The sequence below is a fragment of the Lichenostomus cassidix genome, chromosome 15 (assembly GCF_008360975.1).
Source record: "Lichenostomus cassidix isolate B80296 chromosome 15, HeHo_3.0, whole genome shotgun sequence".
Taxonomy (NCBI): Eukaryota; Metazoa; Chordata; class Aves; order Passeriformes; family Meliphagidae; genus Lichenostomus; species Lichenostomus cassidix.
In genome coordinates this window covers 1,694,981-1,720,110 of record NC_139496.1, presented here as the reverse complement: position 1 = coordinate 1,720,110, position 25,130 = coordinate 1,694,981, and the positions used below count along the sequence as shown (strand labels likewise).

General features: G+C 50.7%; 2 protein-coding genes across 7 annotated transcripts; both read right to left on the bottom strand.

Moving 5' to 3' along the window:
- Positions 1-505: 505 nt before the first annotated feature.
- On the bottom strand, positions 506-19,858 carry SCARB1 (scavenger receptor class B member 1). Of its 5 annotated transcripts, none has more exons than XM_085075383.1 (13): positions 19,625-19,855; positions 15,651-15,808; positions 13,811-13,955; positions 13,162-13,365; positions 12,848-12,943; positions 12,149-12,261; positions 10,070-10,236; positions 9,339-9,457; positions 8,231-8,304; positions 7,304-7,355; positions 6,695-6,841; positions 4,264-4,389; positions 506-1,066 (listed from the first exon to the last, which is right to left on the bottom strand). In XM_085075383.1, the coding sequence occupies exons 1-12, from the start codon at positions 19,742-19,744 to the stop codon at positions 4,264-4,266; spliced, it is 1,521 nt and encodes a 506-aa protein (XP_084931509.1). In that variant the 5' UTR covers positions 19,745-19,855; the 3' UTR covers positions 506-1,066. The 5 variants fall into 5 exon arrangements, with proteins under 5 accessions (XP_084931509.1, XP_084931511.1, XP_084931508.1 ...); XM_085075384.1 differs by lacking the exon at positions 506-1,066 and adding an exon at positions 3,753-3,770; XM_085075385.1 differs by lacking the exon at positions 4,264-4,389 and having other exon boundaries at positions 19,625-19,854.
- A 3,132-nt stretch (positions 19,859-22,990) lies between these two features.
- On the bottom strand, positions 22,991-24,373 carry UBB (ubiquitin B). 2 transcript variants are annotated; one of them, XM_085075381.1, is made up of 2 exons: positions 24,242-24,373; positions 22,991-23,761 (listed from the first exon to the last, which is right to left on the bottom strand). In XM_085075381.1, exon 2 carries the CDS (start codon positions 23,753-23,755, stop codon positions 23,066-23,068), a length of 690 nt encoding a protein of 229 aa, XP_084931507.1. In that variant the 5' UTR covers positions 23,756-23,761; positions 24,242-24,373; the 3' UTR covers positions 22,991-23,065. The 2 variants fall into 2 exon arrangements, with proteins under 2 accessions (XP_084931507.1, XP_084931506.1); XM_085075380.1 differs by having other exon boundaries at positions 24,203-24,334.
- Positions 24,374-25,130: the final 757 nt, after the last annotated feature.

Sequence of the window (25,130 nt, the reverse complement as noted above, 5' to 3'; positions counted from 1 at the left end):
AAATATCTTCATTAACACTCAAGCACAGGGTCAAGCTTCCCGCTTCCCGTGGCCAGGCAGTGTGGCCAGAGCCACTGACAGCCTCCCAGTGCTGATGGCCATGGCCAGAGCAGGCAGCAGGGACAACTGCCAGGAGCTGAGTGACAGCTCAGATGTACCACCGAGGTTTTGCCAAGGCTCATCTCACACAGACACCTACAGCCAGGAGAGGCTTAAGTAACAGGGCTGTGAGCTGGAATCATTGTGGACCACAAGGTCATGGCACAGAATTGGGGCTTTCAAAGTCACTACTACTCTCCAACACATGCAAAAGCTGGAGCAACTCCAGGCAAGCTCCAGGTACTGTGGGAAGAGACATCACTGAAGTGACAGCACCCTGAAATGATTTGCAGTGTAGTCCAGTTACATCAAGTGGCAATAAAACTGTAAGTGGCTGCAGGACAGCGTGGCCCATTTGGTGAGATGAACAGTGGCTTTTAAAAAGATCACTAAATCCCATCAGTGCTACCTATACAAACCTCATTTATTTTAAAGTCTCCCATTAAAATGCCTTTTATCCCTAGCAATAGGCAGTTTTAAATTGCAAATAACTTCTCAGATCAGTCATCTTCATTCCACCGGAGAGAGGGGCTGTGGCAAAAAATAGCTTCTCAGATCAGTCATCTTCATTCCACCGGAGAGAGGGGCTGTGGCTCAGGCTGCCCCTCGGGGACAAGGGTTCTTCAATACTGTGTTCAGTGTCTGGACAAGGTCTCTGGATGAGCGGGAATGCTGTGCAGCAGGACCACCCCGTGGCTCTGCCGTGCTGTGCAGGGTCTCCGCTGAGCTGTCCAGGACTTCACCTTCCAGAGAGCTCTGGGGATCCAAAGCAGGTGTCACCTCCAGCATGGAAGTGTCCCAGTGGGAAGTGTGTCCCCATGGGAAGCATGGCAGGGCGGGCAGCTCAGGCCTCAGCATCATCCTGGCCCAGGGTGTCGGCGTCGTGCAGGAGCGGCGTGGTCTCGGAGGAGGGGGCAGCTTTGCTCTGCGTGGCAGGGGGATGGGGGATCTTCTCGGTGGCACTTCTCTGCAGGGGAGGGACAGAGGTCACAGCGTGGTCACACCCGGCGGTGCCAGCGCATCCCCACCCATGGCATGCGCACCCCAAGCCTCTTGGACTTTCAGTGATCAAGGACCCTCTCCTTAAATTGAGGATATTTATACCTCCTTTTTGTACCTCCTGCCCTACCCAAACGAGGTTATTTCCATTCATGCTACCAACACCTGTAACACCACCCAAACCCCCAGACTGAAGAGCTGTGTGGAGGAGCTATGGGACAAAGCCAGTGTGCTGCTCAGCATCCCAGATGGGAGGGAGATGGTCAGTCTTTTGAGGGACAGAGGAGCCTGGAGACCACCAGGCACCAGCTGCAGCAGACACAGGCAGCACTCATTGCTAGGATAACGGCAGGTGAAGCCTCTGGGGAAGGGTGGAGGTTGGTGCCTTCTGGCACCAAGATGGCTCCTCCTCACCTAAACACACCTACAAAACAGGTTCACCACCCTCGAAGATGAGCAGGACACGCCTTCAAACAGATCACGTGGGCCCTGACCCTAAATCACGTGGGCCTTGACCCTAAATCATTCAAGAACCTCAGAAGGAAGCAGCAAGTGACAGGAGTGGGTCACTTCCTGCTGCTGGGGACAGAGACACCCACCTGGCCCTCACCTAGATATGGGGACATGGACTGGGGTGTTGTGGAGGGACTGTGAGGCATGTCTAACCCTTTGACTATTGCCATTGCTGCTCCAGTGTGGGCACCAGTGATACCACCAGGAACACCTGGAAACTCTTTGGGCATGGTGGGATTTGGTTGAAGTTTGGACTTGAGGATCTTGGAGGAATTTTCGACCTTAATGTGTCTATGATTCTAAAAGTGTCTACAGACCTTAGGTGAGGGAATACAGTCAGGGCAAAAAAGATGGTTAATGTTCAAGGATCACCTCCTCCAAATTCAAGAATAGTCCACCCTAACAAGCATCCCAAGCCAGGAAAAAATGCTAGCAGGGCAACATGGATGAACCAGAAGCTCCTGGACAAACACAAATACAGAAAGGAAGCATATGGAAGGTGGGAGCAGGGACCTGTCAGGAATACATAGGGGCACTCTCCCAGCATGCAGGGATGAAGATAGGAAAGCCAAAACCCAACTGGAATTGAATCCTACCAAGGATGTCATAGACATGAAACACTCCTCTAAGAATCCAGGTGACAAAAGAAAGAGAAGGGAACATGCGGGCCTGGGGCTGAACGAGGCAGGGGACTCCAGAAACCAGGGGAAAGTCCACAGCAAGGAAGATGCACCCTTGGTAGAAGAGGATGAGGTCAGAGAATACTTAGGTAACCTAGACATGCACAAATCCAAGGACCCTGATAGGATGAGTTGGCTAATGTCACAGCAAGGCCACTCCCTGTTGCCTTTGAACAGCCTTAGCAATGGGGAGAGGGACCCAAAGACTGAAGGAAAGCAAATGTCGCTTCAATCTTGAAAAAGATCAAGAAGGAAGACCTCAGGAGCTACAGGCCAGTCAGCCTCCCTTCACCTTGGAGAAAGTGATGGAGCAGCTAATTCTAGGAACCATTTCCAGGCACATGAAGGACAACTGAATCATCAAGTGTAGTCAGTTGGTTTCATCAAGGGGAAATTGTGCTTGTCCAACTATGATGAATGACTGGTGTGGTAGGTGAGGGGAGAACAGTGGATATGGTCTACCTGGACTCCAGGCTTTTGTCACCATCTCCCATGCAAACCTTATAGGGAAGCTGATGAAGTAGGGACTGGATGAGCAGGCAGTGAAGTAGACTGAAAACTGGCTGAACAGCAGGCCCAGAGAATTGAGTTGGAGGCCAGCAACCATCAGTATACACCAGAGGGGTCAATACTGGGTCCAGTCCTGTTTAACATCTTTATTAACGATCTGCAAAAACTGGGGGAGTGGCTGGTACACCTGAGGGACCTCAGCAGGCTGAGAAACGGACTGGAAGGACCCTCATGATGTTCAACAAGAGGATGTACAAGGTCTGTCACGTGGGATGAACAACCTCACAACACCAGTACACACTAAAGGTCACCCAGCTCTGCAGCAGTTTGGCAGAAAAGGACCTGAGGATCTTGGGGACACCGAGCTGAAGGTGAGCCAGCACCATGCTGGTAGCAAAGGCAGCCAACTGCATCCTGGGCTGCATTGGGAGTGTTGGCAGCACGTCTTGGAGTGATCCTTCCCCTCTGCTCATCACTGGTGAGGCCATAGATGGAGTACTGTGCTCAGTTCTGGGATTCCCAGAACAAGAGAGATGGAGCTCCTGGGAGGAGTCCAGCAAAGGACCACTCAAGTGATTGTGGAACTGGATGTGTCTCATGTGAGCAAAGGCTGAGAGAACTGGGGCTGTTCAGCCTCGAGAAGAGAAGGCTCAGGGGGATCTCAGCACTGTAAACAAATTTCTGAAGGGAGAGTGTAAATACAGAACCAGGCTCTTCTTGGTGGTGCCCAGGGACAGGACAAGAGCCAAGGGACACTTAAATACAGGGGATTCCATCTGGACATTAAGAAATACTTTTTTTTCTTTTTCTTTAAATGGAAACAGGTTGCCCTGGGGAATCTCCATCCCTGACGATATTAGAGACATCTGGACATGGTGCTGTGCTAGGTGACTCTGCTTGAGCAGAGGGATTGGGATAGGTGAGGTCCAGAGGTCCCTTCAACCTCAACGACTCAGTGATTTTTTGTTCCTGTAATACAAACCCAGATATTTTATACATCAGAAATTCTCTCTTGCAAGCCTCTCTGTTGGGGGTCCCTGCATGCAGGGGAGGGGTGACACCCACCAGTGGACTACCTCTGTTACCCCACAAGTTTTTACCCACTCAGAAAACTTACCTCTGGATCTCAAAACACTCAGAGATGGGGGGGAAAGAGGCAAGAAAAGTATTTCCTCACACCAGTACTACTTTTCCCCCTGATCCCTGCTGATATTATTAGGACTGCAGATCAGGTACACCAGGAGAAACAATAAAAGCACGTGCTTGCAACCTGGTTGAGTGCTAGTATTAAAACATCTAAATTGCCCCAAATAAAGCCATGAGACAACATCATTCCATCAAAGCTTGCCAGGAGGGCGTGTCTGGGAGATGTGGACAGCAAACATTTCATTTGATTGGTTTTAAGTAGAGTTTAATCAAATCAGGATGAGAGAAAAACGTTTTACCTTGACTGGGTACCCACCTACAGTCTGGCTTCCTTCAACACCTTCCCCTTAACCGGAGGCAGGTTTTTGGCAGAGGTGGCCTGGTTTGCCTTATTACTGTCTGAGCTCTTTTTATTGCTACTCCAAAATAAAGAGCATTTTTCCTAGAAGACAATCAGTCTGGTTTATGGTGCACTTGGACATGAATTTCACGAGGGTTCCAATTTTCAGAGGAGATTTGAAAAATCATTGTTTAACTAGAATCTAGTTATTAATGACGATTTTTGAAATTTAGTAAACTAAGTCCTATTTAAGATTTTGTTCAGTGTCAAGCCAGTTTTAAAATGGTCTGTTTGCCTTTTAAAAGTGTCACCACACAGGCTTTAGGCCACAATGGCAGAGAGCTACACATCTGAGGGTGTTTTACCCTGTACAGATTATGCATTTTTTTAGAGCTGCAAGTCCAACAGATGCATTTCAAACTGGCTCCACTAGACTAAGATTTCAGTGTTTCACAGTACCTCACTGGCTTCAGAGCACACTGCTCCCTCCAGAAGCCAGAGGCACACAAGACACCTGAGGGAGGAGCTTTTCTCCCTCACCCTTTCTGGGGTCAGGGAGACCTTCACGCTGGCAGACACGTGAAGGTGTGGACAATGTCCCTGCTCAGTGTCCCCTCGGACATGGCCTGTGACTTCGAGAGGCAGAACTGTGCACGATTAAGCAATCAGGGCTAGATCAGCAACACTTCAATCAAATGAGGAACACACCTTGGCTGCAAATCGCTGTCTTCCAGTTTACAAGCTCTTATCTACTCATTAGGCAGAGACATTCATGTGTTGTACAGCTTTCTCAGAGATTTGTAAGGTCATTGAGGCTTTTCAATCACTTCCTAGGTAGTCAGGCACTTCCTGCCCTTGATTTTTAGTTCTAGCACTTCATGACTCTTTTGGATGAGCACACAAATACAGCTGTTTTATGCCTGGGCTTGGGATATTTCACAAGCAGATATTCCGTTGGCTTGAATGAGTTTAAAATCCAGCTTTTCTCCCTCACCCTTTCTGGCATGGTTAAACCTCTTTGATACCAGGAATTAAGACTTGCACAAAGCAGGGTGAGGAAATGCCAGCTCAGAGCTGCATAAGGTGTTAGAAATAGCTGCCCAGCCCTTTATTTGAGCCACTGGGGTCATGCAGCAGAGTGCAGCCTGTCTGCCAGCAACCAACCACACGTGCTGAAAGGGGAGTAGCTCATCCCAGCACCATCCTGGGAGCACAGTAAGGGTTTGCTGGTGAGCTCTGGGCTCCATGCTGGGCCCTAGCATCACTCCCACCCTGCAGGGAAGTGTGTGGAGGAACAAGGGGATTTGGGATCATGTGTTTAAGTCACTTAAGTAATTGTAGACTTGTTTAAAATCCAATTACCTGGTACTCTGAGAACCCTGGCACTATTTAAGGTGGGTTTGCACCAGTGTTTCAGTAAGGGCAGTAACCAGCTGAGCAAAGGCAGCCCCTCACACAGGCTTCCCCTTAGTCTGCTCTCATCCCAAGCATTGCCTTTTATCCCCACAAGCAGCCTCTTCACCTCTGCAGCTTTAGAGCCAGCCTAAGCCACCTGACTGCAGTGTAACTCTAAATCAGCTTCCTTTGATATAGGGTTAGGGTAAGGGGTTAGATCTCTGCTTGGAGAAATAAAACTTGTCGAGAGCTTAGTGTTATCAGATCACTGTGGAGCTAAAGCCACAGATCTCTACTGAGTGTTTAGGCTGTTTTATATTTTGCCCTGACAGCTCAGCTCAGCCTCACCCCACTGCCTGCCCCATGGCCCAGCTGCCAGCTCCCAGCAGGCTTCAAAGGTCTTCACTTCTCAGTAAGCCCAGATGCACAAAGGCTCTGAGGGTTTCACTTTCAGAGCTCTTTGGAGCTGTTTGCACAGAAATCAAGTGCATTTCAAGGAAAGACAGAATCTGTGCTGGGCTGAGAAGCAGCCACAGTGACTGTGTCCTCTCTGCAAGAACACAGCAACTGCATTTCACTTGACAGGCTGTGTTCAAATAGCTCCATCCTCTGGAGAAGGCTCTGTTCTGACTGCAAAACTGTTGGGACCCTGCAGAGATGCAGATCTCTGCAATGGCACAGACCTGCTGCTGCCTTCTACAGGGCTGGGTGGATAAACTAGGCTTGTTTCTTCCTTAGCCAGGTGAGCTGAGAAATACCTTCTCCTCCAGGAAGCCACTTTCATCGCTGCTGTGCACCAAGAAAGCCTGAAATGTTTAATGTAATCTATTTGCAGCCCAATTTCTAGATGGCTAAGGAAGCCCTGCTGCTGTCTGCTGGCACCGTTAGGAGATTGTTGGTGGCATCAGCCAATGTTTCCTCAGACGTGTTAGATTGTCAGCCCAAACGACATCATCTGATTAAGTCTGATTTGACTAACAGCATTTCCCATCAGGCATCTGCAGATTCTTACCTTACTCATTGCCACGAGCACAGCTGCTGAGATAATGAGTGGGACACTCAGCCCAAGGAAGATGTACTGCAGGTAGTCCAGCACCATCGGGATCAGCACCAGGTTGTTGTAAAACTGCGTTAGGACTGAGCCTTCGATGGATCCACTCTGCTCAAAAAAGCAGAGTTGTCAGTGGCATTTCCCTCCTGTCCAGGGCTGAGACAGACCAGCTGAATGATTCCTCTCCCACCACCTCCCAGCATAAATTAAGGAATTTATTCAAGATTCAGTCAGGCTAAAAGCTTTTGCTAAATAGCTGGAGTCAGCTGGACATGCACCCACAGCTGGAGGCTGCATTCCCTGGCCCACATGAGGACAGGGATGCTGCTAGCTCTGCCCAGGGCCCTATTTAACCCCACATCTAGGGCAGAGCCAGAGATTTACCAAGTATAGTGCAGGGTTTGTTCAGCTCAGAGGGATTAATGGCATAGCCAAGTATTGAAAAGCCTTCTGTTGGTGCTTAATTAGTCTGGCTGGCTTAAAGCTTTATCCAAAGCGGAGTTTCCCCAGTGCTTGGTGATGGGGAAGCAGGAGAGGCTCTGCAGAATCAGGCTGAGGAAGGCAGCTCACCTCTGCAAACCACAGCAGCGGCAGGACCACTGGCTTAATTTGCCCTGTTTGACTGGGTGGAAGGAAATAAAAAAAGAAACACACAGTTAGGTTTATGGTTGATCAGGTCACAATTAATACCGTAATTCTTCCTAAGGAGTTGTGTCTGACAGACTGATAGAGGCAAGGAAACCAGCACAAGGAGGTGGCAATCCCTGCTGCTCCAGTGAGCTGCTCCCATCTTGGGGAACCAAGATCCTCCACAGGTCCTCCAACCTGTGCTTTTCATGCAAGAGCAGAGCTTATGCTGCCATGGGGGCTTAACTGCCCGAGGACAACAGTCAGTGCCACCCCAAACCTGGGCTCCATCTCAGTGAACCAGAAAGCTAAAGTTCATGTCTCAGTCACCTGAATAGCACCATGGGGGCTGTCTGCAGGTGTCTGCCCCTCAGCCAAAGCAGCAAGAACACACTCCCACCCTTGCTGGTATGTAACATCTGGCACCACAGTTTGGTTATAGAGACCTCCTGTTTGCTTTCACAGAGCTGGACGTGTCTTTTTGGACACAGCCTTAACACTCAACCCTGCTGGCAGAGTGGGTTTTGTCTCTCCTTGTTGCAGGTAACAAGTGTGAGGCAGCACAGTGCAGGTGAACAGCTCCTGCCTCTTCAGGAGGAACAGTCCATCCCGGCTGTCTGGGCAGGGACAGGGACACTGCCCAAGCCAAGCAAACAGGCAGCCACACACTGCACTGCTAAAAGATAGAACTTGTGGTCACTGGAGTGGCTGATGTTTCAACAGGAGCCAGCTGGCTCCAGCAATCAGGACAAGTGGTCATGGTAAAGCTGCTTCATCTCTGGGGAGAGTGAACTCTGCGGTGACCTCAGCATCAGCAGCACTCCCTGCTCAGGGAAGGGAGATGGACATTTCTAGAAGGTGACCACTTACACTATACCAGACACCTTCTTTATGTACAGGTTCAGCTGGAGCTTGATGGAGCAGTTCATGGGGATGCCTGTCATCTGCACAGGAAGAGACCAAATCATCAGTAATCTCTAAGTGACTTCACAGGGACCAACAGACCCTGTCCAGCAACACCCCAAAACCATGAAAACATCACACTTCAAAGCTGATCTTGCTGACAACTCATTAAGGCATTGGTTTCTCATGACTTTGCAGTTTTGCAACACATTTTTACAAGCAAAGAATTTTTTTAACTGTACCTGTTTGTACTCAGCAGCCTGCAGCTAGATAAGAATATAGTTAACTAAACTGTTATCAGTAGATGTTTGATACTGTAATAAACTTAATTAGATTTTCATAACTGTGATAAGAAAAGCAGTCCCAACCCAGTGGGTAGATAAGACAAACAGTTTATATTACCTCAAGAGGCAAATCGGGTTTTTGCTTGAGCAAACATCACTGAACATTTAGAAAAACTGACCACACACAACACAGGCTGTGGGTGGAAAAATCTCAAAGTCCCTTTCCCGTCAGCAGCTGGGACAATGCCACCTCAGGACACCCCAAATCATCCCCTTGGAGCAGTGACTTCACCCTCATGCTGCAGCTACATGAGGGGTGAAACACAGCAGCAAAGCCCAGTGCAAAAGCAGTCAGTTCCAGATGGGCAGGTTGAGAGAGTGGAGGAAGCCAGCCCAAAAATGGAGATGCCAGCTTGAACCACAGTGTGGTCTTCAGCCTTTGCCAGCCAGTTCTCATGGCAATGTGCATTTGCAGATTTGGGGCATAGCTGGGCTGCTGCCAGATACACCTCCTGGTGTTATAGGCCTGAGTCAGTGGAAAAAACTTCACTGTGCTTATCGAAACAATTATGTTTATAATTAGTTCTGCAATTCTCTAGAAACCAGGCTAATTATTCAATTAGTTTATGACATTTTTATCTGCACATGACCTCGCCAGTCTTTGCACTACGGAACCTGCTCAAATCAGCGCCATGAGAGCAGAGTGGTGCCACCACTCAGCTGATGGCAGGGTCCCCCCCATGCTGGGCTGGTCCCTGGGGTGAGGGGATGACCTTGGTTGGCTCACTCACGGGGTGCACGTCGAGGAAAAGCCCGTGCTGCTCCTTGCTTGGGTGCAGGCCTTCCACAGCGTTCACCAGGGACGGGTCGCCGTTGAAGAAGTGAGGGTGGGAAATGAACATTGGTGCATCTGGGTGAGATTAAAGACATTTTAAGCTCCTCCACACCCACCTAAGTGCTTTTGTTGAGGTTTTTAAGCTGTTGCAGTACTTGTTCTGAACAAGCTCTTATATTTTTCTCCTCCCACCCAGCAAGTTCCCTTCCTTCCCCGCAGGTAATTCCACCACTCTGGGAGAGTTAAGGACCAACCACCCTCTCCAGCCATGCATCACACACTGCCATGGTAACTCCCTGTTCCCAGACACAAGTTAGGACACACAGTCTGGACAGTCACTCCCGTGTGACACACATTCAGTGTCCGAAGTTAACATTTAATTTGGCATTTGCATGGGCTTCCTCTTCCTTGCTCCCCAACCAAGGGGACATAAAGCTCCCACTGTATCCTTGGGCATTCCCACAAAAGCCAGGCTGTCATAGGGCTGGAGACTGAGGGAACTTTGGGCACAAGGGTTTTCCCTCTTTCCCTCATTGCCAAAATGCCAGTGGGAGTGCAAACAGAGCCCAGCAGTATTTTTCAGCACCTCAGCAACCACTAGAGCCAATTTCCCAGACAGCCAAGCTTGTGTCACACCTCTAATTTAATATTGGTGCATCAGGGAGAGCCAGGGGGCAAAGGACTTACTGAGCCTACAGGAGCTGACGTTCTGGATGCCAGACTGCAGGCAGGGGCAGAAGCCCTCGTTGGGTGGATAGTCTGTGCCGTTGGCAAAGAGGGTTTTCGGCGCCACGAAGCGATAGGTGGGCACACCCTTGAACTTCCCAGACCGTTCATACACCAGTGTCATGGATCTGGAAGAGTTTCGGTGGAGAAGGATCAGGGTTAGCCAACAGGCTCCCAGCACAGGACTGGGTTCTTATCTTGGCTGGATAAGATGCGGTTGCAATGTAACTTAGACTTTGAGATCAAGATAAACCCTCAGGGCAATGCTTTGATGGGGAATGAATATTTAAGCCTTTTGCTTTCCATGTTTAAAGCATATAAAAAGAGTTGGTCAGGACTAGTTATGGAGAGAAACCACAAGCTTCTAAGTCTGTTAGCTATATCCAGGTGAGATTTGTTTAAAGGTGTGCAGTAATCCCCAGGGCTGCTCTCCAAGAGGTAATACCCACTTTATGCAAGCCTTGGCCCTGAGGTGCCCCGTTACAGGGCATGAACATGTAAATCTCTTTTGCAGGCCAGCTCCAGCAACAGGCTGCCAGGGGAGTAGAAAATTTCCCTACATGACACAGCAAGACATTTTTTCTTGCTACAACAGGCTATTGATGTTGTACTACAATATTGCTACCAGCTGGCCAGGATTAATGCAAGTCTCCAGGACAAAAGTTTGCTCCCTTCACACTTGAGTGAGGCTTTCAGGGATCAGAGAATCACAGAATAGCTAAGTGGGTCACAGAGGGGACCCAGGACAGCCTGGGCAGGCCAAGGGGATGCTCATTCCTACAAGTGTCTTCTGATGCCAGGACTGAAGATGGGGAATTGAGGGCAAATTCAGCAGTTGCACGTGTACCTCTTGGCTCTGCTCACTTTCCAGCAAGGAAGCAGAGATTACTGTAGCCCATCAGTAGCATAAAACCTTGGCAGTTTCATCTCAGCATCAGCTGCACTTAATGTGCACAGAGCACAGGAGATGAGCCCTGCCTGTCCTGCAGGAAGGCAAGTATGCTCTTAGCCTACCAGCTGATATTTGTGACTCTGGGTGAACAGAGGCAGAGGTTTAGGGAGAAGACACAGCACTGACTGGTGAAGAAGCTGAGCCACTTCCCCCACAGTTCCATGTGGCAGAAACCTCCTGTGCCAACAAGAAACCAAGCTTGGTTCCACTTCACTGGAAGCCTTCCCTGGAAGCATGCTCTGTTCCAGAGACTTCTGTGGTTTTACAAGAACAGGTATGTGTTTAAACTTCAGTTACAGGTAAACTTCCTTGTAAATTCCTGACTCTGGGTCACTTTGGTGTTTGCTGATGTCCCTTGTGTAGAGGAATCCCTGTGCTATTGCTAGGCTCAGCTGCCTGTTTGTTCACTGAGGTCATTGTTCTCCATTCAACATGAACACTTGCTTGTTTTGCAGCACTATCTACAAAGCCAGAATTAACATTATCTCCCCCAAGCTAGGGACAGGGTGTTTGTGCTGCTTCCCCTCCTTCCAGCACACAGGCATAGACACACAGGCCGGCTCTGCAGGGTACTTTAACCCCTGTGTGATCAGCTAAGGCCAGGGTGTCTTACACTAGCAGGAGAGGGAAAAGAAAAAAAAAAAAAAACAACAAAAAAATAGAAGAAAGACCCTGGAAATGGTGGCACGAGTTCTCCCCCTGACATAACTTCCACAAGGATTTAGTCAGCTGAAAGAGTTCTGCAAACAGTTACAGTTGCATTTCCCCTCTCACAACCCTTACTTCTCCTTCTCCCTGCCCCATATCTTATCTACATATGATAGCCCCATCTGGTTAATTTCTACTAATTCAACGTGGGCAAGTTGGACTTCTCCAGTGATCTGGAAGGTATTTATGGACACCACAAGATGCTGATAATCAGACAACTAGGCTGTTTGCAAAGCTCAGATACTGCAACCCTGAATAGCAGCTGAACTTTAACAACAGAAACAAATCCTGAGCCCTCTGTGTCACTGCACGGGGCCTCTTGTGTGCAGGATGAATCCAGAGTGTCCTGCCACCTGCATGGGGACAGGCTGAGGCCTCACCTGCAGGCATCAGGGCTGTAGAACTCCAGCGAGGTTGGGGACATGAAGGGTGGCCACATCTCCCCCGCTGTCCCATTAATCATGTTGCACTGTCTGCTCCGCCAGTAATTCACCTGTGGGACAAATGCAGAGAGAAAAATACAGAAGGACAAGCTTGATGGAGTCAACTTTCACCCCTGCATGGAATATCCACCACCCCATACTGCTTCCATAGCAGTATTAAAGACCTTTCCCATCTTAACCATATTTTCCAGCCTCCATGATTCCGTGAGTCAAACACCCACCCCATTAATGGACAAGATCCACCTGTCCCAAGTGCTCCCACAGTGCTTGATCTGTAGGTTTGGTTGATTTTAGCTAAGGCAAGAATTCCACAAGGGAAGAATAAAACATCCCTTTAATGAGGGTTTTTAATGCTTTAAACACAGGACTTCAACCATTAGAGGCAACCAGCTCCAACAGCACTGCAAAGGAATTCAAGTGACACTCATGAGGAGATGAATTCAATGCTTCCTGACAAGCCCCTTGCCACATGGCTGCCTTCTTGCAACTTGCTAGAACAGAAGTTGCAGCACTTGAAGTCCTGTAAAAACTTGTCTTCAAACCTGACCCAGACACAACAGCACCCAGAGCTTTCAGTTTACCCTGTTTCAAAGCAGGTATTGCCCCATTACTAAAGGTTTGCTGCCAGACACCCACCTCCTTTAGCCCATTCCACGATTCCACAATGTGAACTTGACTGATGTCCTTCATGCCTGTGTTTACTGTGAATAGTCCTGAATTGGAGTTGTTAAACTGCAGAGAGAAAGAATGACTGTTTAATCCCCTGTACACAGCAAGACTGCAACCCCTCACTGATTTTGGGTGCTCCATCAGCTCTAGGGGTGCCTCACATATTGTTAGCTACTCAACGTCTACTGATTTCAGTTGAGTGTCTGAGCTATCCCCAAGACCAATATTTCTGTGATTTTAGCATTCCCAACCTTACTTACATCTATAAACACTTTACTTACTTCCATAAATAATCCAAACTTCTCCTTGAAAGGGATCAAGCCAGGAGCAATCTCATTTATCTTGTCTATAAGGGGATCATTATACCCCCACAGGATCTCCCCCACCGTCCGGTTCATGAATGCCTTCTGTCTCAGGCCAGCCAAGATTAAACTCAGTACATACTTCACAAGATCTGGCTGTTTCTCCATCATCACAGCTGCTCCCTGGGAAAGAAAACAAACCCCTGGGATGAGAACCCCATCTTTACCAAAGAAGAAGCATTTTTGGTGCTAAGAAAAATCATTCTGCTGCTCACATCTATAGCCCCAGAGGAGTTCTCTGGACAGACTGAGACTCTTCATTTATTCCCAGTTTGGGAAGAAAGCAGCTGAGGGCTCACAGGCTTGATTTCCCTGCAGGAAGGTCAAGTGAGGTTGCAGACTCAAGCCCAGCTGCTCTTCCAGCCCCTCTGCACGGTCTGGTTTTGGAACATTAGTAGCCTAACAGAACAGCTAACACCCAGAAAGCAGAAAATTGCATTTTATAAGCTTAACCACCTCACTGTTTGATCAGCCTTAAACCCTACAATAAAATGATTCAGTAATCCAGTGCTGGGCACCACCACCCTCCCTGCAAGCTCAGAAGGTGGAACCCATCCAGGCAACTTACCAGCATCAAAATGTTTGGCACAACAATGTACTCATCTTCGGTGCCATTGGACAAGTCTGGCTGGAAGTAAAGGTTCCGGTACTCCAAATAGGAAACAGTGTCATTGTCCTCATGGAATGTGATATTTGTTTTATACCTGTACTCCCTGCAAAGAGAGGGGAGATCATGGGAACCTTCCCCCCGGCAGAGTCCCTGCAGTCTGCAGAGCAAGAATGGGCTGCACAGGCCTGGGCTTGCTGCTGAAGGAGACCAAACCCCAGCGAGGAGCCATGGGCCAGCTGGGGAGGCAGCGTGGGAAAAGACATAAACCTCATACCTCGACCAGGGGCAGGGTCTGGCAGGAGGACAGAACAAGTCAGGAGGTCAGCGAGGCATCCCTGACAGGCTGGACTCTTGCAGACACAAAGTGTTTCTTCCCAACTGAACACCCAGCTGACAAGAAATTTAGGACTAAAGTGTAAGTCTCCTCTGTCGCTTCATCTACAGCCACTGGAAAACCTAGCCCCATCAGAGAGGTGCCCAGATATGCAGAGCCAGAGCAACCCACACACCAAAACAAGCTGCAAGCAGGAGAGGACCAGTCAAGATGCCACAAGTTCCACACTGATCTGCTCCCAAGCTCCCTAGTGGCTCCTGGGTTCAGGGCAGCCTGACCCTCCACATGGCACCATGGCCCTTCTGCTCCTCAGGGTTTCAGGCCATCCACGTCCTGCACACTGCCCAGTGCTACTGGACTTCAGCCCATGCCACATGGGCAACCCCGGTCTCTGCGGCACTGTGAGGTTGTCCCCAACATCACAAGCCTGTTACTGCTCCTGGAGGAACAGACGCTCAACTCACCAGCAAAAACAAAGTCTCTCACTGTGAAGCCTCTGTTTTACAGCCTTAAGGAAGGGCACTAATCTTGCTCAGCAGGAACACAAGCACACTAATAAGCTTTGCCCCTTTGTTTATTCTTATTTACAGTAAGTGATACTTTTCCCCAAGCCAAGTGACTGATGTGATGGCAATGTACAGAACCCACATGGTGTGACCTAGCAAGCCCAGAGAAAACAAGGGCATATACATACTGCCAGGCTTTCCCTCCACACTGCTCAAACAGCTTTGGATTAACCAATAATCTTCCCACTGAGCTTGCTTAGGCTGCTCATTTAACTAGTGTAGGCACTGATGCATTGAAGATCACTGCTTATGGGGAAGTTCACACACTCAACTCAACATCAACCTTCAGTTTCTGTTTCAGGTGCTGAGAAGTACCTGGGGCTTCAGCCATCATTCTCAGGCATGGCAAATAGACCCAGCCCTGCTGTGTGTGGGTCTGACCCAGTGTTAGTGCTCCATACATGTTCTCCATACTGGTTCCCATGACCAGAGCACTCATGTTAGGCACATTCTGGGTCTCACATTAGACAAGGACTTAGGCTGACCCATGAAGTTTGATATTGAGGAGACTCCAGCTCAAGAGCTGGGCTCTTAAATGCACAGTGAAGATCAAAAAGAGCACTCTGAAGATATGGTCCAAACATAGGCAGGAGGGGTGGTGGTGGGTGACCCTATTAGCCCATGTCTGGCTGCCCAACAGCCTCCAGAATGGGATTGAGCTCCACAACTCAGTGAAGCACCCACCAGTCTCACTACCTCAGTGGCCAGATGTCCTACGTGTGTCTTTCGCATGATCAGAGCAATCAGAGCACATTTGGGTCACTTTAAAATCCGGTGGCACTGGACTCTCATCAAGCCTGCTGATGCCATGTCCTCCTGCCAGAGGAGTGAGCCAGCAGCCTGGCAGGCTGCACAGTGGTCAGGCTCACGCCAAGCTGGACCACAAGTGGTACCTGACCTGTACACATAGGGTCCACGCTGTCTCAGCGCTGGCTTCGCTCCCAGGAGGACCTGCTTGGGGTTCAGCACTTCGAAGAAATGCACCGACAAGTAGAAAGGAACGGGGATATCTTTCCACATTTGAAAGGAGATGCTGCTGGGGTCGATCCTGACGTTCTGTAAGGAAAAAACTAGTAAGGAGACGTGACTTTTTGTCTCTGTGGCTGTAGATAAGCACATCCACCCTCAGCTCAATGTACAGCAAAGGTGTACAAAGGTGGCAGTTCCAACAGAGGCTCTCCAGAGGATCCAGGTGTGTTTGGCAGACTGAAACCAAGCTAGATCTACAGTGAGAACTCTTTTGCGTGCAGAAGCATCATGTTTATGCTACAGGATGTCTGCCAGCTTATTTATTCAGGCTTAACTCTTCAAATCCTACCCCCAAGGGCTTCCGAGTCCTTTTGATGTGCTGGAGACTTAGCTCTGCACTAGACAAACCAGCACTGAATTATTCACTGCTCTGCATGTTCTACTTGTCTGCCAGAAACAACCCTGTCCCAAAGGCCTTCGCTCGCGGGTTTGGCAGCTCCACACAACCAGGGGCAGGCAAGGGCCACGAGAAGCAGCACAGTTATCCTCACAACTGTTTGGGTACCAGCAGGGAGAGCCCACTAGATTGCCAAAAAGAAGATAGAGAATTGGGATGATGACACAGCTGTGTTCCAACAGCACAGCACAGGACACCTGTGTTTTTTCTCAGCTGCCAACCTGCATTGACTCATGGCAAATCGTGAGCCCAGTCAAAGGCAAGGCACTATTGTGATCCCATATCACTGTGTCGTGGGAAATGCCTGCAGGGGCTCAAAGACAATTTATGCCCTCTCCAGCTCAGGACCACCTGGCACCTCTGCCTCCAGGGGGCTGCAGCAGGGGAAAGAACTTGTTCCTTCTTGAACATCTGCTTTGGATGTGTTCCACCATAATCTTTCCTTCTGCAAGCACAAATCCTTGCCCTGCTTAGGTAACCCAGCCAGATTATGGAAGTGGGGTTGATCCACCAACTGGAGGAGGCACCTGGGCTCTATCCTGGTGCAGCTCAGCAGCCTCACAGCAGCTCCTGCTCTGGAGCAGCTCTATCTGACCAGACACGTATTTGCTGACACAGGGGGTTGAGGTGGAACACTGCCAGAGGCTTCCCCACAGAGCCCCACCTTTCTTGAGGCATTTCATGGAAAGACTGAGCTATCCGCGAGCAGCAGGGTTTGGCAACCCCTCATGCAAGCCCTACCCCTGAGCAGAAATCTCCATAATTATGTGGAAACCATATAATCTAGCAAACCCTTCCCACCGTCACTTCCATGCCCACATGCTGCTTTAATTTCGCCACCCTCAAGGATTTCATGGCAAAGAAGCAATAATAGGATTAATTTTGGTTTAGTCTGCTTTTAAACCCTGATTCCCAAGTGTTCAATTGAATATGCTCAGGAACATCTTGTTTTCTTTAACTGCTTGCTCTGTCTTGCATTCCTTCAATCACCTGTTGCATATGCATTTATTTTATAATAAATATAAAATTTATTATAATTAAAATGATATAGTCAGATGGAGCCTCATCCCAGCTCCCTGCTGCCTTTCCCAGCTCTCTCCCACCTGGGCACAGCAGCTCAAGATACTCCACAGCCACTGCTGCATAAGATCCACATAACAGGTTAGCCTTAAAATCAAGCTACTTGTAGGTCAAAACAAACATGGTCATATGTCTGAAAGAAAAATAGAGTATTTGTCAACTAGATGGGTCGCGAAGGGAGAGGAGATGTTTGACTGAAATGTTTGACCCCTCCTGACCAGGCTGATCTTTGCTCCTGGAAAGAACTGAAAGGAACTGAAAGGAACTGGTTACTGCCCATCAGCTCCAGACAGGGGCAGAAGAGCAGCAGCTGCACCACAGTGTCCAAACCCTGCTTCTCCAAGAGGGAGGCACCCTGCTCAATAAAACTCAGAGACGAGGTTTCCCCTGCAGACTGGGAGAAGCAGTCAAGATGGGTGTCAGTCAGACCTCACCCTCCACATCCTCTCAGCAGCCTCCTCCTCACCTGCTACATCAGCAAGGACAGTGCCATCCCTGCTCCCACCTCCTGCCACCCAGGACAGCACCAGAGGTCCCAAATGGAGCAGCCATGGGTGGCAGAGGGATGAGCTGATGCAACCTCACCATGTTCCAGCTCGTACCTTCGGCAGGTCTGTGGCATTCCAGACAAGCAGTCTCCCCAGGTTTTGCAGGGCCAACACCACAGGCAGCCCAGTGCAGATGAGGCAGGAGACAGGCTCCAAGTTCCCTGCTTCCTGTGTCTTTCCCTGCAGACTTTACCCAAAGATATCCCTGAAACAACCACCTCTCTGTAACTGCTTTTCATCAGGATACACCATCCTGACAGAGCTCAGCAAGAAATGATGGGTAAATCAACCTTTACCTGCCCAACCCCAGCTCTTCAAGCTCCTCCCGCCCACACTACTCTGAAGATCAACCCAGGAGTTTCAGTAAGGCCCTGAACGTTTCTCATCACCCATCATCACTCAGAAATGGAAAAAGTATGGCTCAGGGCTATTTTGTGTCACATTGACGATGTGGAGACTGAGCTTGAGGTGAAGGGAGGAGAAACAAGGGTTGGTCTTTTTCTCACCTTCTGTTCTCATTGTAAATTACTAGGATTTTGCTAATTAGGTTGAAAGAATCAGGACTAGCTAAAAAGAGGGCAAAAAGGTTTTTGCACAAAAAATGTAATTTCTGTTCTGCAGGGGCCATTCAGCCTTTTATTTGCAGGTACCAGCTCCCGATGTCCATGAAACTGAACAAAGATGTTCTACTGTTTAATTTACAGGACAGTCTGGTTCCGCCCAGCCAGTAGCACTTCCAGGGGGTATATTTAAGTAGGTCATTTTCGGCAGAGACTTTGCGCCACACGCGACGCCAGCCATTGGCTATGGGGTGTTTGTTCACCTCTTTCATCAGAAGCAAATTTTCAGGGACTGACCTGGGTAGGTGGAAGCTTGGAAAAAGGCCAAGGCAGAGAGGACATCTGCTTTGGACAGGGAGAAAAAGGTTTGGCTAATTGTGGGGATGAGCTCTACATTACAGCAGGATAACTGGTGTCCCAGCAGCACGGAGAGGAGTGCTGGTTCATAAAACTGTGCAGCAGTTACTGAACAGACCAACAACTCCATCCACAGCCCCACATTGTGGGGACAAACCCTCTTCAGTCTCAGGACCTCTCCTGTGGATAAATCAGGTCTTCAGAGAAGCAACTCTTCAGGTTTTCAATCTAGGAGAGAGGATTTGGAGGCTGCTGCATGCACAAAGCCCCTTGGAGCGCACCTGCACCTCATCCGTCCTGTTTCCAGTACGGAAAGCATCTCACCACAACATCTGTGAGCCCGGTACTCTGCTCACCCATTTATGAAAGGAATAACTGGTGCTGCAGGTAGAGGCAGGAAGGAAGGGAGGAAGGATTCACGCTCAGGGTGATGCTCTGCCAAGCACTCAGCTGAGTGTCCCCAGCCAATTCCAGTGATGCAAAGAGCCCTCATTAACCAGGGGTGAGAACCGGCTGACTCCGGGCAAATTTGCTGTCACCAAGGGTGGAACAGCCCCAAGCCCGCGTTTGCCCGGAGTAAAAGCCTGAGGCTGCTCGGAGCTGCAGCAGCGACACTGCCACTTCCAGCGCTCGGCTCTGCTGACCGCACTGCACACAGCAAACGCGCCCTCACAGCAGCCCCAGCCCACAGCGCCCGGCTCCCGCCACCGACCGCACCGCACCGAGCCCCGCACCGCACCGCACCGCTCACGGGCTCCAGCGCACCCGCTACGCACCGCCACCGAGCCCGCAGCGCTGCATCACATCCCGCTGCGCACCGCCACCGAGCCGCATCCCGCACCGCGCAGCGCCGAGCCCCGCCAGGCCTCCCGCCGCCCACACGGCCCCGGGCCCCGCTGACCTTGATGACCTGCTGCCGGATGATGAGGGGCCCCACCAGCAGCAGGCTGCCCCCAAAGAGGGCGCAGGCCACCCCGGCCAGCCCCAGCCCCACGGGCAGCCTGCGGCGGGCCACGGCCATGGCGGGGCGGAGGCGGAGCGGAGCCGGTACCGGGAGCGGGTCAACCCCGCCGCCGCCGCTTTATGGCCCCGCGGCCCGGCCCGGCCCGGCCTGGCCGAAGGGGCGGAGCCGCGCTCGGAGTGGGCGGGGCTAATCGGGACAGACCACGCCCCCAGCCCCGCCCTGCCGCGGGCCGGGCAGCGGAGCCGAGCGCGGCGCGCACCATTGGTGTTTTACTCTGAATTGTAAACCAACACCTTCCCTCATGGGGAGACAGGGGCGAACCGGCAAAATAGAGAGAGAAATGGCATATGTAAATAGATCAAATACCGTTCGGTAATGGAGTTGTAGAATAGAATGGGTTTGGGTTGGAAGGGACCTTAACGTTCATCTCCTCCCACCCGCTTGCCTTGCAGGGACACCTCCCAGTATCCCAGGGAGCTCCAAGCCCTGTCCAACCTGGCTTTGGACACTGCCAGGGATGGGACAGCCACAGCTTCTCTGAGTAACCTGTGCCAGTTCACCATCCTCACAGTAGTGATTTTTTTTCTAAAATGTAATCTAAACCTAGTCTTTTTTTAATTTGAAACCATTTCTCCTTGTTCTGTCACCACATGCTAGACAAAAAAAATATAAATGTGTATTTGTATTCATGTGTATATGTATAGACATGTTTCACCTAAGGAGTAAAGACCCAGCACCTATTAACCTGCCCATTTTCCTTTTTAACCTGACTCTGCTTTTCCAAGGAATTGGGTCTTTTGTCTATCTTGTGCATGTGAAAGTGGCCCTGAATAAAAACCTCATTGAGACTCATGCCTAGAAGCATCTAGAAAGCAGCAGAAAATAGAGTCCAGATTGTGACAGCCTGTTTTAAACCAATCATACACAACATCCCATTGTCCCAGCTGACCTGAAGTAAAACATCTGGAAACTGGAGAGCTTCCACCTGCCACACACTGTCCTCCATGATGAGGGGAAAATCTCCTCTCTTTAATTACCACATCAATTAACCAATGTCTCTGTTCAGTCCTGGCAGGTCTCTGCTGTGGGACATGCCCCATCTCATAGCAGCAATGCCTTCAGAAAAGCACAAAGTAGGCGTTCTTTTCTTTTACTTTTTAAAACATTTTGTTTCAAAGAAATGCTGGGAAATGAATTTTTCTTCAAATCCCAATAAACCCCACGAAAATCCAGGAGATTCCCTCAGGCGTTGTGGAAAAATGCGATCATAAGATCTCTGAGAACAGCATGTTCTGCCATGGTTAGAACAAAACACAACCTTGAAGTTTATGAAACACTTTGCTGTTCTCATCAAATTTTGCTGTTCTGCGGTTGATCCCACCCCAGCTGTGCCTCTGTTCATGGGTGCTGCCTGCAAGGGTTGCTGCTGCCACTGTGAACCCTGAGGTTCCTCAAACTCAGCGAAGTGGCCTGTGGAGGTCACAGAACCATAGAATGTCCTGAGTCGGGAGCGACCCACTAGGACCAAATCAAAACCCTGCACAGGACAGCTCCAAAATCCCACCCTGTGCCCAAGTGCATTGTCCAAACTCTTCAGCTGTGGTCACGTTTATTCTGCTGTGATCACTGCCCCAGGAAGCCTGTTCAGTACCCAACCACCCTCTGGGGGAAGAACTTTTTCCTAATATCCAACCTAACCCTCGTGACATAATTTCATGCCACTCCCTTTGTGGTCAGCAGAGGCTGTCCCAGCTCACGACACCACAGCACAAGTTTCTCCTGCAGGCTACCTGCTCTGCCTGGCTGCAGCCTGCTCCAGGCCATTATGGATTTGTCCAGCATTGCGGGTTTTAAATATGGCATTGTAGAGATTTTTTACTGAGACACTGAAAATTAAAGAATTTCTTAAAACACAGCTCTGTAGTTGTTCGTGCAGGCTTTTGACATTCATCAAGTGCCTCATGTCCTCGTGCAGCTCTCCCCTCATGGCAGTCAGCCTGCCTTCAAACCAGAACCACTTGCAGTTCTGCTCCCTGAATTCCAGTGACACCCTCCCTCCGACTGACCAGACACAGGTGTTTAAGGAGCTCTGCTGAAAAACTGCTCAGTTTGTGAATTCCAACATCCCCAGAGGACAGAAAACACCCAGAGTTGCAAACTTTATTGTGGTTGTTGGGGTTTAGCTGAGGAACAGGGAGCCAGAGCAGGCATGGGCAGAACCCAGGGAACTCCTGTGGGGGAGGACCGGATCTCCGGGATGGCACAGCACCAGCTCTCCGCCCACAGAGGATTTAGCTCCTTAGCATTCAAATGCCTTCTCCAGCCCAGCACAGATCTTGGTGATCCAAACTTGTTCTTTACAGGACACACAGTACTAAAAGCATTTTCTTCTACTCCCTGATAATTAACAAGTGGTGTTACTCAAGTCAAACCCTGCTATCCCACCCAGGCAGTGTAAAATCCGTTTGCATCCCCGTGCAGTCACCAGCTCCCATCGTGTCCCTTTTCACAGGTGAGTCCATGTCACCACTACTGTAAAGAGCATTTGTTGTACTCTCCCTTTTCCCACTCCCTGTATCCAGCACAGCCATGGTTAACTCCTCATCAGCCCCTCATGCAACCTTCACCACAGATACTTCAGTGGAAACTTCCCGTTTCCAGGGCTTCTGCAGCACACAGAACTGTTCTGTGACATGTCAGCTCAACAGTGCAGCATTTCCTCTTGGGGCACAGCTGGAATGAAGCACATTCCAGATTTCCAGTAAGTACATCTGAAATTACTACTTGTTTAATGTGATTAAGCTCAACAAAAAACAAGTCCACCCACAACTGATGAGATTCACACCTACCACTTCACTTTTCAAGCCCAAGGGCAGCAGGACCAGCAGTGACATCCTGTTGCCTCAGCCCGAGACAGAGCTACAGGATCAGCCTTCTGTTGTTTCTCCACTAATCCCAAAACAAGGGCAGGACTTGGCAGCTGCTGGGCAACCAGGAGTTGCTTCAAAGCCTTCCGACTCAGCAGCATCTACTGTTTCCCATTTCATATCCAAGTTTACACAATGCCCACAGCTGCACAACATCTGCAGGCGGACACTGAGCTGCAGCCAGGTATCGGAACACTTATACAACCCTGGCAACACCACGCCTGAGGGATTAGCTGCAATTGCCAGGCATGTGGAAGCCTTGCATAAGGCAGTTTTGCAACTCCTTTGTCTGTGGAAACTACATAATTATTGTTTATTAGAGAGCTGGAGTCATGCAATGTCACCAACAACTGTGCATGTAATTTGGGACAAAAACTTCTGTGGATGCAACAGCTTTATTGGAATGAACAAGTGCAGGGACCCTTTCATTTGGAAGCAACAACCTGCTGGTTCAGTTACCACCGCGCAGGCGCAGGACAAGGTGCAGAGTTGACTCTTTCTGAATGTTGTAGTCGGACAGGGTACGGCCATCTTCCAGCTGCTTGCCAGCAAAGATCAGCCTCTGCTGGTCAGGGGGAATGCCTTCCTTGTCTTGGATCTTGGCCTTGACATTCTCAATGGTGTCACTGGGCTCGACTTCCAGAGTGATGGTCTTGCCAGTCAGGGTCTTGACAAAGATCTGCATCCCACCTCGCAGTCGCAGCACGAGATGGAGGGTAGATTCTTTCTGGATGTTGTAGTCAGAGAGGGTACGGCCATCTTCTAGCTGCTTGCCAGCAAAGATCAACCTCTGCTGGTCGGGAGGAATGCCCTCCTTGTCCTGGATCTTGGCCTTGACATTCTCAATGGTGTCACTAGGCTCGACCTCAAGGGTGATGGTCTTGCCAGTCAGGGTCTTCACAAAGATCTGCATGCCACCGCGCAGACGCAGCACCAAGTGCAGAGTGGATTCTTTCTGGATGTTGTAGTCAGAGAGGGTACGGCCATCTTCTAGCTGCTTGCCAGCGAAAATCAGCCTCTGCTGATCAGGAGGGATGCCTTCCTTGTCTTGGATCTTGGCTTTGACATTCTCAATGGTGTCGCTGGGCTCCACCTCAAGGGTGATGGTCTTGCCCGTCAGGGTCTTGACGAAGATCTGCATTTTCCCCTGAACAGAGAAAACCCGCCGTGCTTTAGTGACTGACTGTCCCCCTTCCTTGTGCCCAGGGCTGCGCTCCCCGCCCGTGACGTCACAGTGGAGGCACCGCCCACACCCATGGAGGGGCGGGGCTTCCACCCGCTTCCCCTTCCCGCCCGGGGCACGAGCCCGCCACCATCTTGAGGCGCCACTGCGCCTGCGCCGCGGCCATTTTGCCAGCGGTCCCTCACCCTCTCCCTTTCCGCCCTTCCCCGCCGCCGCCTCGCGGTGCTGCCGTTGAAGGGGAGGGCAACGTCCCGGCCCTCAGCCCGCCATCACTGTCTGCCATCGCCCCCCGCCGCAGTCCCTTCCTCTTCAGCGCACACACCCCTCCCCTCCCGCCCGGACGCCCAGCACATGTCTAGGCCCTCTCGCCGCGTCTCTAAGCGGCTCCCCCCGCCGAGCTCTCACCGCGGCGCTGCTCGGCGAAGCCGACACTACAAGCCTCACCCAGCACCAACTGCGCCACACATCCCCCCGCTCGGTGCTTATATGGCCTCTGGCGCTCCGCCCCCTCGGCCGAATCACTCCGCCGCGCACTATTTTCCTCGCGCCGCGCGCCGCCGCTCTTCTGCGTGGGTGAGGGGTGAGTGCGGAGGGATCGGCGCCGCGCGCGGGTGTGCTGAGGCCGGCGCGCGCGGGACGGCGAGCGGCGCGTGCGGAGCGGCGGGAAAACCCGGCCTGGAGCCGCCGGAGCGGGGCGGCGGCTGGGGCACCTCAGCGAGCCCAGCTTGGAATGGAGCCACATCTAAAGCTTCTGTCAGAGCCTTTCGTTATGTTCAGGGCTTTAAACCCTGCAGTTGTGCCCCTGTTTGAAAAACAGCTCCGTGGCTTCCACCCCTGGGGCAGGGCGAGGGTCGGCTTTGCCCGCGGCCTCACCGTGAGGGGGTTCCTGAGGTAGGGAGCTCGTTGCTTTATCCTGAGGGACGCCTCGAGTGTTATTTCTGCGTGAGAAGCCTCCGATGCGGTGGGGCAGGGCGGTGTCTGTCACCACAGCCCCGCTGGGACGGGCACAGGCGGAACAGGTTTATGCCAGACCCTCGGTGCCCTCACGGCCTGGGGACAAGGGACAGGGCAGGGAAGGTGTGCGGCTGCTGTGGCGATGCTGCGGCACCCGCCCAGGTGTGAGCAGCCTGAAGGGCAGGGACACCCCAGCAAAGGGGAGGCTCCTGTCTGGGGATGGAGATCAGGGAGCGGGGAGAGAGGACGTGAGGGACAAAGGCCTGGTGGATAAAGAAGTCCTGCAGATGGTCTGCCTGAGATATAATCAATGAGTGTGTGTATATATATGTGCACACATAAAGCGGAGTATGCATCTGAGCTGTAACGGAGTTTACAA

Bases quoted from the DNA above. Each gene is read 5' to 3' on its own strand.
- SCARB1 (XM_085075382.1), bottom strand. From the start codon at position 19,744: ATGGCCGTGGCCCGCCGCAGGCTGCCCGTGGGGCTGGGGCTGGCCGGG. The intron at 15,809-19,624 runs GTCAGCGGGGCC...TTTTCCTTACAG, and splicing joins TCCGGCAGCAGGTCATCAAG to AACGTCAGGATCGACCCCAG. The intron at 3,771-6,694 runs GTAAGAATCTGC...TTTGTATTACAG, and splicing joins TGCTCGTGGCAATGAGTAAG to GAACAAAAAATCACTGAGTC.
- UBB (XM_085075381.1), bottom strand. From the start codon at position 23,755: ATGCAGATCTTCGTCAAGACCCTGACGGGCAAGACCATCACCCTTGAG.